Source organism: Dufourea novaeangliae, unplaced genomic scaffold (genome assembly GCF_001272555.1).
Source record: "Dufourea novaeangliae isolate 0120121106 unplaced genomic scaffold, ASM127255v1 scaffold108, whole genome shotgun sequence".
NCBI classification, from domain to species: Eukaryota; Metazoa; Arthropoda; class Insecta; order Hymenoptera; family Halictidae; genus Dufourea; species Dufourea novaeangliae.
In genome coordinates, this window is record NW_015374014.1 from 3,226,294 (window position 1) to 3,245,075 (window position 18,782).

At 34.2% G+C, this 18,782-nt stretch overlaps 3 protein-coding genes across 3 annotated transcripts; 2 read left to right on the forward strand and 1 right to left on the reverse strand.

The window, feature by feature from the left end:
- The first annotated feature begins 947 nt into the window (after positions 1–947).
- Positions 948–11,645, forward strand: LOC107188730. The gene is made up of 3 exons (XM_015577074.1): positions 948–1,291; positions 1,590–1,708; positions 6,689–11,645. Exons 1-3 carry the CDS (start codon positions 1,175–1,177, stop codon positions 11,604–11,606), a joined length of 5,154 nt encoding a protein of 1,717 aa, XP_015432560.1. The 5' UTR covers positions 948–1,174; the 3' UTR covers positions 11,607–11,645.
- A 401-nt stretch (positions 11,646–12,046) lies between these two features.
- LOC107188772 (cytochrome c oxidase subunit 6A1, mitochondrial-like) lies at positions 12,047–12,937 on the reverse strand. The gene is made up of 3 exons (XM_015577129.1): positions 12,724–12,937; positions 12,316–12,464; positions 12,047–12,242 (listed from the first exon to the last, which is right to left on the reverse strand). Exons 1-3 carry the CDS (start codon positions 12,824–12,826, stop codon positions 12,159–12,161), a joined length of 336 nt encoding a protein of 111 aa, XP_015432615.1. The 5' UTR covers positions 12,827–12,937; the 3' UTR covers positions 12,047–12,158.
- A 4,319-nt stretch (positions 12,938–17,256) lies between these two features.
- Positions 17,257–18,189, forward strand: LOC107188776 (mediator of RNA polymerase II transcription subunit 18). The gene is made up of 2 exons (XM_015577133.1): positions 17,257–17,632; positions 17,718–18,189. The coding sequence occupies exons 1-2, from the start codon at positions 17,430–17,432 to the stop codon at positions 18,163–18,165; spliced, it is 651 nt and encodes a 216-aa protein (XP_015432619.1). The 5' UTR covers positions 17,257–17,429; the 3' UTR covers positions 18,166–18,189.
- The last annotated feature ends 593 nt before the right edge of the window (positions 18,190–18,782 follow it).

Genomic DNA, 18,782 nt, shown 5'->3' on the forward strand with positions numbered 1-18,782 from the left:
ATGTCGGTATCCCCCCCCCCCCCAAGGCCCCAGGCTCACGATGCACATAACTAACATAAATCTAAGCAATGTATTAAATTTTCATTACAATCTCAGAGAAAAAAGTCGCAAAAACCGACCTTTACTATTTTCTTCGCGATTCCTACCAATTGCAACTCTTTCAACGTTTTGTTAACACATCATTTAGTAAACTAATCCTTCGAAGTTCACAAAGTAACTCAAGTCACTTGGTCCAATTTTGAAAAAGTTGTTCTGTTTTAAAGGGTATAAGAATACTTTCTTTACCCACTGTATACAGAAGTAGGAAATTCCGTTCACCACACAGAAATGTTTTAATAATTCATGTGGACAGAACTGTGTTGCAGAATTCCAAAAATATTTAAAAGTGGAAACACAGTAGAGCAACCAAACACTTTTTGGAACAAATTTCACATCCGAAATTAACTTCCAAGCGACTAAACACAGCAATTGTAAGATGTGATGCATCCCTATACAATATCTATATTTTTTAAATGAAAGTTGTGACAGAAATGGACAAGTTTTTAAAGAATTTTTAACACTGCTTCAGTTTCACTATATTCCATCACGGTGTCAAAACTGTGGTGCCGGATACTACGCAGTTTTAACTCACGCTTCTATTCTTTGGAGAACACGTAATAGTTTTAGAAAACCTCAGTCTATTGTATCTGAAAAGCAAAAAAATTCTTTATCATCCCGTTACACCCGAATATTCGTTCGCGAGTCTACCGGTTTCGATAACACGAGATCGTTGGCTTCACTGGAATAAAATTTATTTTCCTCTCTTGCTACGAATATCGTACCGTAATCGCTCGTCCCGGCAAACGACGCTGAAAGGAGCAGGGGTGGGAGTGACAGTAGGAGGAGAAGGAGAGACACAGCGCCCCGTTACCGAAAAGCCAGAGGCGCGCCAGTCAGACCCTGAAAATATTGCCGGTCACGAGGAGTTTCCATCATTCCGTGGACGGCCGATCGTCGTATAAATTTGCTGCTGATCGTCGTTGCTTCCACGGCCGAATGTTTCGGGCGCGTTTGCACGCATACTCGTTAATGGGACGTGTCCTGTCTGCCCTCACCAACACAGTACAGTCGTCTCTTGGATGCGCGGAAACTTTAAGGCACACGAAGAACGATAGAATCAGGGGTTTCTGCTACAATGACAGAAACCGGGCAAACGGAATCCGTCGTGATGTCGGTAAACTTCGACAATCTCGTGTTCAAACGGTGGCTACACTGTGTCGGACCTGTCCGCCGTTGCGAACTGTTAAAAAAGGTGCGGTTCATTTCTACGATTTAAATTTTGTATCGACATAGTGTAAAATGGAAATTTTTCGTTACTGTTTTTAAACGTCGGTTTTACCCGTTCCATTTACCAAGGGAAGGGGGTTGGGGCGGGTAGGGAACTGATCGTCGGACCAAACAAACGAATGTAACGTAAACACGATCGCGTCGCAAGAAACATTTGTTTCTCCCATTTCCCCTCCTCGAGGTTGTTGTTTCTCGGTATACATAGAATCTGGACAACTATGAGACACAGACCCGATCCTAAAATACAGTGGCGATTGTTTCAGCTGAAGACTCACCTGCAAAATCTTGGACTGTCACGGAGGCAGGTACGTCGAGGTTTGATTCAACTGGCGACGAAACCACGCGTAGTTCTTACGCGACAGCCAGCCGTCAGAAGATATGGGTAAGTTTACAATCCTCTGGGCGTCAGTGATTGCTAACGTCGATAATCGAAAGCGTTCGTTTCGGATACTGGGTTTTCTTTCACGCGAACATCGCATGACTTATTTCACGTTCGCGTTATCATATTTTATCTGACTTTACACTCACCCCGGTCGTCTTGGTAGACGATTCGTACAAAAAGTTTAAATGTTCGCTCGCTCGTTGACGTTGGTACAAAACGTTATTCAAATTGAAAAATTACATAATTATTTTTTACCTCTGAATTATATTCAAAAGAATATCCACACTTCAATGTATAATTATGTACCTGTATTTATAATTATCTTACTAACAAGGGAACATCTCGAACCCGGAAATTCCAAAAATTATGAAACTTTTTGAATATGTAGGGGATTTCCTCCTGATTACAGCAAAAATTTTGTTTGCTGTCCAAATTCACTTTAAGGGGGTGAAATTAACCCCTGAAAATTCGGCTATTTATCGATTTTCTGTTATAACTCGCGAGCTGTAAGACAGAAAAAGTTTCAAGAAAAAAGTTATAAACAAAAATATCAATGTTTTTTAAAATTCGGTTTTTCACGTGAAATCTGAATTGGTGGTTTAAATAATTCTGAAACAGTATAATCCATTTTTGTTCGTACACATTCACCCTTTGTCGTATCGCTGAATTGTGTTCCTTGACAATCGAAGAACTTCTGGATCCCATTGTAACATACCTTAAGCTGCACGACAAGCAATGTTCTTCTAACATTTATTAGGAAATAATACTTAACATGTAGAAAAAAAGTAAGGTAATTTATATACTTTTGTCACTAATTGCACAGGACGCAAATATACCATATGGGTATAGAGGAAAAGAAGGGAACTGTTAAATATAATTTATTCTTATTGGAACTTTTTATTTTTAACATGGTTATCAAATTTTGCTCTTATTTTCTTACCAAGCAGGTAAGATAATGCAGGCGATTAATGAGCGATTTAAGTACAGTTAAGTAACTTTGGAAACACTTATGTAATGTGAATATTATGAATTATTCTTCATGGTGATGAAACACTTAAAAATATGTTGAAAACATAGAAATTTGTTACACCACGCACATCCTGTTGTGAAAAAGCGAAATCTACTAAATTTTCAAACTTATTTGGTTTCTCAACAATATATTCACTTTTATACCATGTGTACAGTGTACACAAACACATCGTGATACTTTGGTGATGAAAATTGATTATGAATAAGAGACTGTAATTTAATGACATTATTCCGTGTACGTAGCTGAATATCGTAATTAAACAATAATACATGATCGGAAAATTTTCGTATGAAGTTTTTCCATACGCGGAAACCACATACATCAAGTAGTTGTATCATTCCTGGTATTGTGAATATTTCCACATGCTGATTAGATGGTACAGCGTTTTGTAATGTAGATGGACAGTGACCAGTCCACGAGTCCAATAACGCTTCGAGAACCCGCATGTGGTAGATATACGCTTGTTAACCATTCCTTAACCAGATCACTTGTTAACTTTCCAGATGTGGACGCCTTTATATAAACATTCCACGGTCGAAACAAAGATTGTTGTACACGTGGACCAAAATTACCATCCTGTTCCTTCAGGACAATAAATAACGGAGAAAGTAGTTTCCCAGAAGCTGATATTGTGGCGAATATGGTATAGCTATGTGTAGCAGCGGATATAGACTACGTCTGTTATAACAGTTTTTGTTCCTTGTGCAGCTAAAGTCCGACCGAAAAGTAATTCTATATTGAATCCTCTTCCATCAGCATTGAATGTATTGCTTCTTCCGATATCTCTAATACGAGGTTTTACATTATTAACAAAAGCCGAAGCAATTTCATTTAACTGCGTGGTATCTGTACCGTATGTTCGGGTAACAAATTTGTTTACTTTTCTTAAAACTATTCTATACGTTCTCTTAACACTAGGTTTACGGACATTTCTTATACTCCCATCTTTACGGGCACGCGTCAACGAAACCGCACATTTTCTTTAAAAACAACTTTTTTTTTTAATACTCAATTTACGATAACATCAAATTGTCACGTATCCGTAGAGATAGATATATCACATACAGAATTTTGAGATTAGAAAGCATTCGAAATGCGTCAAAATGACGCGACCCGTAAGCCGAGTGTTAAAATTCCAGACCCAGTGTTGAGATGCTTTAAAAGTTTCCAAACCTATCTCTTCATTAGCTTTGTAAGGCCCATCTTCGAAGGTCCAAATCATGAATAATGGTATGAGTTTCAATCCTGTCAACAAACTTATTATACATATATTCAGAAATTTGTAACAATTTTTTCCATCGTGTCTCTCCTCTGTTCACCGTTTCTTCCCATCTAGTGAAAACAAGGCAATTTTGTATAGATATAAAACAAATAGATACAAAACACCTTAACATAACAGTACATGCACCGTTCACCACTCACCTATGCAATTTTTTTACGGATGAAACGTTTCGGAAATTTATGTCTGACAGATTGTAAAGAAAGCCGCTTCTTCTTACCGGTCTTCCAAAACGCAACAGCATTTGTTTTATATTTTAAAGTCACGATGTACCTCCTTCTTCTGGTACCCACACCTCTTCTTCGAACTTTATCATTTCTAAAAGTTCTTCGCGTGTTTTTTTTCTATCTGTTACAGTTCGCGAGTTATAACACAAAATCGGAAAATCGCCGAATTTTCAAGGGGTTAATTTCACCTCCTTAGAGTGAATTTGGACAGCAAACAAAATTTTTGCTGTAATCAGGAGGAAATCCCCTACGTATTCACAAAGTTTCGAATCGGAAGGGGGGGACATCAAGTAATAATAGTGAATTGACAAATAAGAAGAGAATAATATTTTTTCTACAAGAAAAATTGAGAAACTCGAAAATTAAAAGAATTATGAACCTTTATATATGTCTATATGTATTATGAAAAATATGAGATACCAAAAAGATTTTTGGACGTAGTTTCGAAAAAGTGGTCCACCTTTCCATTTTTATGACATGTGGTAAAATTGTCTGAAATACTCCCAAATATACATATACATAAATATATTTATATGTGTATATTAATGTTTAAATGTTCCAAAAAACCTATTATCTATGTTCATTTGGGAATATTTAAGACAATTTTATCAAGGTCATTAAAATCAAATGGTGGACCTTTTCAGAACTGCAGCCAGATTTTTAAACAAAAATTTAGTGGTGTACTATGTACTATAAAATTATGTAGAGAAATTATTTACAGTTTATTGTTTAAATGAAAAAAAAACCACAGCTCACCCTTATTTTTCAATATACTTATTTTATTATGAACACAAAAAATGTGCAGAATCTGATTCTGAACAAAAACATGTACATAAGTATATTTTATATTCCAAGTTCCACCACGTACGTCACGCCATTCGACAGTCATCCAAGAATACTCACGGCCACTATACACATATCTTTAAGTGTTGTGCACTGGAATATTTTTATATATTAGTTATGTGTTTCATTTCGAAAACACACGTAAAATAAAAGTATGCAGAAGCGTTTTCTTCTCTGTCGGTATCGAAAATAAATGTTCTTTTACTAGCAACTCTTCATGAATTCAGTACAAATAGCTATCCTTTACGCGAAACGTTTGTGAGTTAGATAGACTGTTAAACTTATATTAAAATAGAAAGATAATTGCTGGGATGAAGTTACCTATTCAGTAAACTTGTTGTTAGTAATTCTGACATCAAGGGCAAACTTGGTTGGTGACCTTTCAATGCGAATTTCGGTATATGACGCAATGTGTTTACGTTATGTCACCTTATCTCGTTTCAAAGTTACGGTCACATAATTGCGTCGCAAAATAAATCTTTGTATGTATATATAATGCAATTAATACATCATCAAACAATTTTCATGTAATATTTTTAGTATTTCACCATGAAAGTATGAATATTTCAAGAACACATTTCTGACAACGTTAATGTGAGTTTAATAATTCTGTGGTATGATAAAAATTAGTTAAATAAGGAGTAGTATGGTTAAATAGTAGTTTCCCAAAATTAACTTTTTTTCAGTAGAAATAGTTTACTCACTCACACCCTCAAAAATTAATTAATTTTTTGTTTGTCCATTTAATGTAAAGTGTTATTTTTTAACTAACACTTTTTTTTACTAAGAGTTTATTATAATTAGTTTTACGTTAATATCTCCAACAATTTCTGTTATATTCAGTACACTATAAACCACTATGACTCATTAGATTTGTGTGCATTCTCCATCTTGATCGATTTGCAAACAAATTTTCAGAGAATGCAATGAATCATCGACAGGATACATGACATATAGAAATACGTTGTTTTATCTAGAATTCTTGGTGCCGTTATGACTTTTATCAAAAAAGCAATACTTTCTCGAAAGTCTAATTGTGATAGTCATTATGTGTCACTTATGATGATAGTTATTGATAACTGTTCAACAGAAGGCGTACACGCGAGATGACAGAATAGCAAAAGCAGAGAACAAGCTATAAAAGCAAGCAAATCATCATTAACAAGAAAAATTATTCTACTAAATTCGACGTTGCTATAATTCCGTTAACATTTGTTAATGAAATTGGAAGTATAATGGAGTGTTAACAATAATACTTCCATTGAATTTAATCTACCACACTTGATCTCTTTTTAATATTAATAATCGTAATTTTTGTTTCAAATTCATCGGTGAAATGTTTATTGATTTTTCTAAAGAATTCATCATTGACACTGTTTCCTTTAGTGTATGTATTGGAATACGTATATATGTAAGAACATATGAAAAATGGAATTACTGGGCAAAGAAGACTCGAACCCGTGTTTTTATCTTTCGGCTAACGACTACAGCCACAGTACCCTCGCTAGTCTATCTCTTCGTAAGATCTGGGGGGTTCCCGATCCCACATATTAATTTAGCTAATAAAGTGATATCCTAAATGTATTAAATTTATGTTTCAGGCCAAGGAAATTATTCCTAGATGAAAATGAGGAGAAATCCGGTGAAGTTGCAACCAGTGTCAGAACTGATATTGCATTTCTCCAACATAAATCACAACCCAAACTGAAGCATATAGAGAAATCGGATAAAACAGAAATTGATACTGAAAAAGAATACAAGCGAAATGAAAAGGTAGAAGATATTAAGGCGTGTAGAGTTGAGCTCATGGACAACCCACAAGAAACATTTGTATTGAATAGAAACTGTAAGATTGGAACTAAAAGAAGTTCACACCAAGCAAATACCACATTTATATCGCAAGATTCGACAAATAATAAAAAATCACCCTCGGACAGAAAATTCGAGTGCAACAAAGATGAAAGTGGGATTGCACACATTGAAAATGATCTTAATCGTTTGTCTCAGAAATCTTCTGATTTGGTATCTGATAAAAAAAGCAAGAGTTTAAACATTGTATCAGTTGCAGATAACAAAAAACGCATGAAAGTAGATTCAAGTATGTGTTATAATCAGAAAGATACAGAATCTGTTAAGTTAAGTACTAAAATATTCGAAACTGCTGAGAAAAGTACGAACATTAAGGGGGAATCTAGATTGAGTAGAACCAAATATTCCATGCCAGAACATTGTAAAGGTAATATAACATCAGAACATTTTCTAGAGAAAAATTCTGTTAGATGCAGTGATATTAAAATAGGGAATATTGAAGAGAATCAGCACAAAAGAAGATTGCACAATACACTTACTGCAGACTTTGTGGAAAAAAGAAGAAAAATTCGTGCAATATTTGATGAACCTGAAGAAATCGACAGGGGGAAAAGGAAGAAACTAAAAAAATTTCGGAAATACTTTGGGGATTGCATATCTGTTAGTGAAGATGAACAAGAACAAGATATCCTTCAGAAGAAACTTAAAAGAAGAAAAAAAAAAGATTCTGTCGATTCATGTGATTCCGGAGTGTGCATTAACGAAGAAAGTGTAGCTGCTAATTGTGAAGAACGTTTAAAAGACATTCGAACAGCTGCACATGATTCAACAATACAAGAAGAATTTAACGAAGATACGTCTAATAAGATTTATACAGAATCTGATATAATTAATAAATTAGAAAATGGAGAGAACTGGAGTAAAAGCGTTAATCAAGTTATGAATGTAACAAGTAACGAAACCAAATCCAGTAAGTCAAAAAGTGGAACATGTAAAGCAAATAATGTTGAAATAGAGAATAATAATACTGTTGAGAAAAAATTAAACAGTAGTTTGAACAAAAACGATGTGGTGCAAACTACAACTACAAACGACGTTACAGAAGCATTTAAAAGGATTGATAAGTTAGAGGCTACTATTCCTACAACAGTAGTAGAGATAGAAGTAAATTCAATATCTTATAATATTTCACAAATGAGCAATACAGATTGTAATGCTCAAAAAGCTGCAACTACAAATGTTTCAAAATCTCAAGATAATAATTTAAATAACCACGATTTTAATGAACTTCTTCAGATGAATTTTAATGATACTTGCCAGATTACATCAAGTGGAAATGTCCTCAGCATTCAAGAGGATATTATGAAAGATGAAAATCAAAATACAGTTAAGGAGAACGTTACTTTATCTACTAATGAAAATTTGGATTTGAAAACATCTGTAGAAAAAGAACCGAATAGTAATCCAAACAAAAAACATCCAGAACCAGTTTTAAATGAAATTGAAGAAAATGATGATACACTTTTAAGTAATGCAGTAGTACTTTCTGATGCAAGGGAAGATGTTAACGCTGTTTCAATAAATAACAACTTCTGTGATATATTAGAAACTGTAATTAAAAGAACACTGCTGAAACCTAAACTGAAGGACTCAATGGAACAAAAGAATACTCAGTCTAACCAAGTTTGTCAAGCCAGATTGAGAGTATTGTCTAGTGCAGAACTTGGTTCTAGGTGGTGCCCTACGCCTATAAATTCTGTTGCATCTAATAATTGTCCTTCTTTTTCAAATACATATACAACAATAACACTAGATAAATCTGTGAAGCCTGTTTCTTCAGTTCCAGTCTCATCATCTACTTCAGAAACAGTAGCTACAACATGTACATCTAGAATTATCAGTGCTACATCAATTCCCTCATCGGTGTCAGCTTCTACAGAAGCAATGCCACCTCTTATTAATTCAACAAAGAGTACCCTGGATCCAAAAATATTAGACTATGTGAATGTATCTCTATTGAAGATATGCAATATAATTAGATCCAAACGTGTTCCTACACAAATTTCCCGCTCAGATCATGATAAATTACTGTATAGAGAATTTGAACAATTAAGAAGAACATTAAATTTTGAGGATTTTGTAACTTTCATTCACAGAGTTATAAACATTTTTAATAAGGAAGTGTTTGTTAGCACACCATTATCTCTACAAGAATTATTTTATTATACACCGTCATTACACACTTTATATTTGAGAAATTCGTGTAATCAAGTTGGTAATCATAATGAGCATCAATCATATGTCAATGGATGCTATCCAAATGCAATACCAACTGTTACAAGCAACATACCAATTCATCAAAACATGCGTCGGCATCCTACATCAATACAGACAGGCTCGCAAGATTCAGTTCCCATGAATGCTATGCAACAATATCCTTTGAATTTAAATCAGACACAACAACAGTGTTTTTCGAATTTAAACCAAACAAGCATAAACACAAAGTCTAAACAATTTCAGCAAAACCGCCAGAAGAAAGTTGTTATACCACCAGAGATTAATGTCCACCAAAGTAAGGTATCAGCGAATCCTACTTTCAATTCTCCATTAAGTACAAGACACACAAGATACAGGAAGCGAAAACAAAAACCAGTTGCACAACAGAAAACTGCACTAACATATATAACAGTCCAGGGACCAGTAACAAATATTAATACGTCCCAAGGTGTTCTTAAGCCACAAATACCAAATTCCTCTATTGGTATCAGTCAGCCAGGAAAATATATGTATGCTCCAACAAAAAGTACATACACAAATCAACAATATGTTGCACCAAATGTTGATATACCTGAAGGAAATCCATTTTATATGGTAAACGCATCTATACCACACAATCCCGTTCAACAAAATATAAATTTAGTTCATACTATCCAACAACAAAATGTTAACATGGCATACTCGATGCAGCAACAAAACATTAATCTGGCACATACAAATCCGTTACAAAATATTAAATCTGGAAGTCAACAATTTCAAAAAACTGTGCATAGACAACCACCACCACCTTATGATGTAGCACAAGGAACTTTTCAAACTCAAACTGTGTCTCAATCATTTCAAAATATGCAACAGAATGTACCAGTAACGAATTATATGCCACAACCTGTACAAAATGCATTTGTATCAAGTACACATCAGTCAGCACCAAGAAATATGCAACAGAAAGATCAAATATATCAAAGGGCACCTCCACAAATGCAAATGAAGGTTTCTCCAAATTTTTCATCAGACCAAAAAGCGACACCTCTTTCATATCTACAAAAAATGACAAATACTAATTTTATGGAAAACTCCAAATTTCCTACGAAAAAAACAGACAGTAAGGCACAAATGTCATTGGAATCAACAGCAAAACACTTCAATGTATTGAAGTATCTTTCTGATATTCAAAAAATGATGTTACTGAAGCACATAAATTTTTACTTTGGTTGTACCATATGGTTGGAGCAAGAATTTTCACAAGAAAAATGGCAAAAAATTCAATCTGAAAGAACAGTGTTACTTAATTTTCATACACTTTTGAAGAACATTGTCGATAAGATTGTAACTGACCTATTACAAAATAAAGATCAAGCAAATGCATGTGAAAAGAATTTACTTACAAATATTAAAATTGATGCTCCAAAAGAAGTACAAATTATTGTTCAAGGAGATGGACTACATTGTCAAGTCGATGTATCAAACACTGACCAAGTACAAAGTAAAGTAACTAACAGTGAATCTCATCAAGAGAATTTAAATCTCCTGATAGTACAAAAACAATCTGAGAAGCAACAAAAAGGATGTAATACTTCAGAAAAAACACAAGTATCTAATCAGTCGCAAGACCTAAAAATATTAACCACAAAAGAAGCAGAAAACAACCAGGAAGATAAGCAAGAAGATATTCAACAAAACGCTTTTCCTATGCTCGCAACGATGTTAGAACCTGACATACCAATACAAACTGAAAAGTCTAAAAGTGAGGTGGAACAGGACTCAGAGGACTCCACAAAAGAACAGATTTTAGATAAATCAGAAAAAGCAGCTGAAAATATTGCTTCTACAGATAAAGAAGACGCATCAGCAGCACCAGATTTAGAAGAATCTAATAAAGATAGATTGCAACAGCTACCTTCTCACCTAATTACTGTAGAAATTTCTCCCGACAGTGATTACGTGACAGTTGTGGACATTATTGGTGCTCATGACATCGAAGATACTACAAGTGCAACAAAAGTTGAAATGGCAAGGGAGGGCAAACAATCACAGGATGAAGAATTGCATCCACCACCTGTAATAGATAATACACATGAAACTTTATCAGAATGTGTATCAAGAAGTTCAAACTTCAGTACTGAATGTTCTAATGATACAGTTCCAAATGATTCTACGATGGAAGAAGATAATTTGACACAAATTGCGGATGTTAGGAGCATTTCTCTTGAAGCATTTGAGAAACTGGGCATAGGTAGCAATACAGCTGCAACTGTTGTAGAAGGAAATATCGAAGAGGAAGAAATTAAAGTATGTTTATGTTGCAGCAAACTCAGCACTGTAGTATGTTCAATCTGTTTAGAAGCTAAATACTGTTCAAAAAAATGTTCAGAGTTACATTGGCAAGAACATTACAAAACCTGTAAACCTGTAGAAAAAAGTATATACTTATAATTAGAATATTATATTACATCCTGTATTCCACACTTACCTCATCCAACATAAGGTACTTTCACTGTGACTCTGTTATGTTAAACAGTATTTATTGTTGCTGCTTTAAACTAGAATTTAAGAATGTTATTTTTTTTTTATATAAAATTATTTTTTAAATTATTTTTTGTACAAACATAGGAAAATATAAATATATTAAAAAACAAGCTATTGTAGTTACACCAAAATAATATCTTCACCTATCATCATACATTATCTTCCCAATTGTTTGTAACATTTAATTTCTAGGGTAAATAATTTTGTTTAATGACAAAACACAAATAGTATCTGCATTAATATTGGTGTATTTTATTTGAATGCAATAATTGTTTCAGTTTTGCTACATCAAAATTGTACATATGCAAGTTTCTGTTCATTAAAACTACTAACAATAGTAAAAAAGATTGAGTTTCAAAGCATTGACTTTTATTCACTTTGTTGTCTGATACAATACAAGATAAGAATATATACATGACATTGAATGTAAACTACAAACTAACAATTCCACTGGACAAATTATTCTTCATAACCAACACCGGGAATCCAATTTTTTTTAGGATTGTGAAACAATGAATGCTTACCATCTCCCCATGGAAAACGCTGTGTTAGAGATCAGAAAATAATTTTACTGTATCATTATGTTCAAATATTAAAACTACGTTTTATTTCATACCTTGTTCATAATCTTCATATAAGGATAAGGAATAGGTTCTGGTCTTTCTTCTTTGTGGTTTATATGGTTTATATAACAATTAATCGTTGAAAGTAAAATAGCAGGTACAGCGCCGAATAAAGTGAGGTTTCTCCACAATTTGATTGCACCTAAAGCCAAAATGTTACATAATATATGTTCATATCTTCTTAAATGTAATTGATACGTAAATTAATCAATCAAAATAATACAAATAAGAAAATCTTTTAACATGGACAATACAAGTATCAATGCATCTCTAATATTGTTCCACTAACTAAAGAATATCACAAACGAGTTTTTTTGTTATTACATTAATCAGTTACATACGAAAACATAGTAATCCTTGTATTATACGTAATTAATAAATTTTAACTTTCCATAATTTACCTTCTCCTGTGGAATGACTACGTTGCTCTACAGTTTGCACCACAGTTGTTTCAGTTCTCTTAAACATTTGGCCAAACTGGCCCAAATGTCGTAAACGTGCCATTTTGGTTTCACGCAACTTCTGCTAGCTTTCGGGCTTTCGTGTATCTCAGTCTCTCTGGTGTCGACAATGCTTGAACCGCTTGAACTAGTACGGATCAGTACGGATGACGGATGAGGTTGGCAGTAGAGTGAGAGGATAATACATGGAGTCACAGACTTCTCTTTCTAATGGGGCTGTTGGTGGGGGAATCTCCTACGGCTGTGTGGAGTAGAAATGGCATGAACTGCTACTTGTGAATCACTCGTGATTCGATCACGTTCGTTTCCAATCACGGTGATTTTTCACAGTGATTCGTGATTTCTCGTGATCGTTCCTGATTGGTGAAAAAACCTAACAGGTCTTTACACGCGACAGATAATCTGTATATTTTATATTAACGACATCAAAACAAAAATTCGAGTTATATCGTATAAAGTAAAGGAATAATTAGAAACAATGAAGAATAATGAATAAATCAATGATTTCAAATTATAATCTACATGTTATCTAGCAAATCATTCTTTTAGCATTTCTTGTTTTTTTACTGATTTTTACAAACACAAATAGTAATGTAATTCATCGTAAAATCATATTGAATACGTTTTTCTGTTTAAAGATCAAGGACTTACGATCGCAGTGAGCAAATTCACTCAAGATAAAAAAATCGCACTCACGGTCGTGAATGAAGTTAAATCACGACCGTGATCGTGATTCGGCGATGTGATAAATCACCGTTAGTAATTTTGCACGCTATCTCTAACTGAAACCGTTTTGTAATTTGATTATTTAAATTGTCACATGCTTCTATATAGATGAAATTGTGCATTCGATGTGGTAAGAGACTCCGTGTGTGTGAAAAAGTGGGGTCATAGCACCCCAGGAGGAGGCGCTAGAGATCCCGTGTGGTGAGAGCATGGGGCCATAGAACCTCTGGTGGAGGCGCCAGAGACCCCGTGCGGGGAACGTGTGGGGTCATAGAACCCCACAGATGTCCCCCGCGTACCGATATCGCGGGGTTATACAATCCCCACAGATGGCGCCAGGGACCCGTGTAGCGAGATCGCGGAGTCATAGAACCCCCACAGATGGCGCCAGGGACCCGTTTAGCGAGATCGTGGGGTCATAGAACCCCCGGAGCATGGCAAGAGTTTTGAAACGTGATCCTTTATCGTTGGTGCTCGTACAACTCTCGAGCTCGGTCGAATGTTGCTCGTGCAACTGTCGAATTGGGACTCACGCTTGTGCATGTCCCGTGAAGAAATTAGATAATAACTCCAGCAACCATGGCAGTTTCTGCAGATACTATTACAGCCCAAGTTTAAAAGACGTAGGCTGTAGTTAACTTCTGTTGTAATCTGTTGAACCAGACAACTATAATTAGTATATGATTGTACAATATTTATGTAGTTATATTTAAGACAATTCAATGAAATGAAGCTTATATTACCTGACGTATGTTTATTGGAATATACATATATACATATAAATTATAATGATATAAAAGTTTAAAATACAATACGATGCGCTACGGTACAATACGTCTATTCGATTTAATTGCTCTATTGCGACTACAACATCATGCTATCCGCGTTCGGCGCAATGCGCTAATACGGAGGCCAACGAAAAATCATTGTAACACTTAAAATAGTTTTAAAGTTCCATTTATTTCATTGTCCTGTGAAAATCTTCATACTTCCAGCAGCATTCATATTACAATCAAAGAATTTACAGAATAAGGAAAAGGAATCTAAAGTAATTTTCAGTAGTTCCATACATCTTTATCTCGAATAATTTTCTAAAACATTCAAAGTACTAGACATTTTTACACTTTGAATCTCATATCGATTTCTAAAATAATCCTAGTTCGATGTAATATAGAACGTGGTTTTATGAGATAGATTTGAAGTTCGCAGCCATTAGCTCGATATTGTCTTCAGTTTACAGTACTTTACCAATGACAATACCGATTGCACAGGCCTCACCACGAGGAGGTTGCTGCGAGTGGAGGCCCAAGGCAGGTAGATGGAATCACAAGTTCTACATCTACCCACCTTTCACAATAAACCTTATAAATAACTTAAATCTTAACTATGTAATACTATCGGTACTAAAATCCCTCGGCGGATGACTTCTTTCTTGAGCCTAAACCTATAAAAAACTAAGTTCCCTCGTCGGTTGTCTTCGTTCTTCAGCTTAGAACTAATATTATCTTAATATTCTAATTAATTCGAATTAATGCTATTAATACACAATAACTTCAACTAAACGCAACGTAGTCGCTAATACTCAAACGAAAGAGATAGACGGAATGGAAAAAGTTCCATCGATCATTTCGTTTACGCACCTAATATTCTATATACCAAGCAGTTATTAAGTCTACGATGAACTACGCGTTAAACTACAGTATGAACAAGTATCGCGATGAAAGTGTTGTCGCCAGAACCTGGTTTAAGAAAATAGGAAAGACGGGCGACACCTCGCTAACCCGGATCCATCTTTTACTGTCATGGAGCTTTGGGCTGGTCACCTGCGTACCAGACCCGAACCAAAAGAGTACACAAGCATGGTAGTGCAAGCGAGATTCTCTGTTAAACAGAGTCCGTTTACGGAGCAGCCTCCCGACTACTCCGTACCCTGGCACGCACGAGTCTTTCTCCAAATCCTACTTACCAGGCAAAGACTAAACACGTCCGATATCTGGCTTCTCAATAGAAACCAGAGGGATCGGCAAACAGTCTTAGTGCACAGGCCCACTGCCCGTACCATAGGTACAGACCCACTGCCCGTACCCCAAGTCTGTGTAGAGAATCAACGAGCAAAATGAATTAATAATAACTTGGTATGCACAATGGATGGTCACAATTTAAGTCTATTAATAGATAGACTAAAATTAATAATAAACGATGTGATGATGAATATGAATATAACAATGAATATCGAATTATGATTTAAGTTTAACTTACAGTAACTTAACGCAGTGGTAGACGCACGCTTTGAAGATGTAGACGTTGATCGATGTCTTCTTTCGATGGAATAACTGTTTGGAAAAATATTTTTCATTATACAATACACATAGAATACATAATATGCACAGTAGATAAATCACAGTAAATAAATCAAAGTAAATGAATCACAGTACATAAGAAGTTAAATATCGAAGCCAATGGTTCTCGAACATCTGTAACATACAAGGGATTAGTAACAAGAGAGGGGACACAACAATATGCACAGTAAATAGATTAATAATATGCACAGTAAATAAAGTAACTGGTTGTCGAATGCCTGAAACACACAATAGGTTAGTAATACGAGAAAGGACGAGTTGAGACACGCACCCACCCTCCACGACGGCTCACGAGAAAGTAAACAAGCACGGGATGGTAGTTCTCACTGCGGCGAAAATTCACGTTTTTGATGCGATGCTCGGAAACCTAAGCGCGTGAGCAAGTCAGGGGACCCCGTTTGGATCCCGCGGCAGTTTTACTTTTTATTTTTAATTATTTTGTAATTTCACTTTGTAACCTCTCAATAAAATAGAAATTTGAAAAATATTGATTAGTAAGGCATTTAAAAAGAAGAAAATAAATGTGTTCCACTTCAGTATTTTTATTTTTTTAATTGGAGGTTATTCTGTATGCTATGGGGCGACCCCCGAGGGCTCTTCTTTAGAAAAACAGACCATAGTTGAACTCGAATGGATTGAACGTAGTTCCCAAATTCACCGTTCTTATAACATAGAAGGCAGCCAAAAATCCCTGGCTTTTTACACGATCGGTATTTCAGAACATGAGACACGAAGTCCCATAAGATGATAGGTCGTCTATTCTATACCTTGTCGGTGGTGGTAGCTTGTCAATAACTTAAAGCCGGATATTTAAATATACACTCAGATTTTCTTTTAGGAACAAAATACTAATAGATGTATAAGTACCTTAAAGAATTGATATTTCTGTTGCTCACAAAAGTATATTCTTTTCATACATTCTTCTTTTCAACTTACGCTTTTTAGTGGTGTGGTAATACATATTTTCCACTGCGTATATATGTATTTTGTAATTGTGTTCTGATGTCCTAATTTGTAATTGTAAGTGAAATTTTCCTTTATGTCATAATTTCTCTATCATAAATGAATATTTACATGAATAAATAAATTTTAATTTTAGAATTACAGACGAGTTGCTATATTTATTTGTTTACATTTCTTATTCTTCGAAGTACCCCTGTCATACTAAGTTATATACAATGGTGGTACTCTTATTTATTCGATTGAGATATTGATATAATTACATTGCATAAATGATTTAAAAGTAGTAATTTCTATTTATGGCTCATTCTTTATACAAAGTACTTATGCAGCTGCATAAAACGATATAAAATAGGAAATATTCGGAAAAAGTATACAAAAATTTGTTTTCTGTTTACATATGTTTCAGACACTACGAAATCTACTACTAAATTTCTAAATTTTTATGATATTCTGTGGAATAAAATTTTGATCTAAATCTAGAAGACAATAATAGTAAAGTATTGAAGCCACTCATTAACCGAAAAATAAATACCTGGCAAAAATTAATATTGTGAAGGAAAGAATTTATGCTTTTAAATTAAATTTACAAACATAAAAATGAGTGCTCCAATAAGTACAGCAATGGATAGCTTATCAGCTGCAATTAAATCTAACATAATTCCGAATCAAGAATATTTATTACAAGGATCAGTGTTGGATAGTGCTGTAGAAGTGCTACTTCATAGGTTACGTGGTTTATGTGATAATGTTGATACTGGACCAGAAACTTTCAATGATCATGAAATATGCTTCAGTATCAGGTAAATAAAATTAATTTAATGATAGTATTAAAAATATCCAAGTAAGTAAAGAGAATATATATTTATTGAATCTTATCTGCTTCAGAGGATCAGAACAACCTCTACTTCTACGTGTAAGAAGAGCATTGGATTATCAGGATATGCCATGGCAATTACGTTATATTGGTCAACCAGAATTGGGTGACAAATCTCGACCTACAATTGTTAGAAGCAGTTTAGATATAGCGACCAGTAATACAGTTGTTGATTTCTTAACAGAACTTGGATGTAGATTAGATTTTGAATATATTGCCCGTGGTTATATGTTTCGTAAAGGCAGAATGAAAGTCACAGTTTCTAAAATATTTAAAATGGCTCAACAAGGAAAAATGCCTGAAAGTATGGAAGCTATATCTCAGAGCTATTTAGTGGAATTGAGTGTTTTAGCACCAAGTGGTCAAGATGCAATAGCAGAAGATATGAGAATTTTTGCAGAACAGTTAAAACCCTTGGTTCAGCTTGAGAAAATTGATTATAAAAGACTTGTTCATTAATTTAACAGTTTCAAAGGAACCAGTATTGTATCTTAAATTGTATTTATAAGATTTGTAAATCTTTTTATAGAGTTGTAAATAATGAAATATTTTATAACATATAAGAGTGAATTATTTTTACATTTTAATTAAATTAATATATAGTATTGATATATACTTACATATATATAATTGATCGCCTTTTAAATTTAATTATTAGTGCATTGACGTCTATATATGTATATTGAATAGTATTTCATACTCTACTGTTTGTACAATGTGAGTCAAACTAGAGTATCTATCGATTTTTCGTAAAATATTTATTTTACGTTACTTATTCTGTTAATTGAATAATTGGATGTTTTGTTACTGAAATAAAATCGCTATTTTATAATAAATTGATCTTGTTCAATGATGCTTACAAATAATTTCTAATTAAAGCAAAATAAAGCGTTAATTTTTATGTAGATAGTTAAAAGACTTTTTTAACTAGTTGAATATACTAAATATATATGGATCGGAAATAAAGATTAGTTTGTAAATTAAAACACATACGAGATCGAGAGATTAAACATTCATTTGACTAGAAAGTAGAAAGCAATATACAACATGCACCAATGCCATCTTAGAAAGGAGGC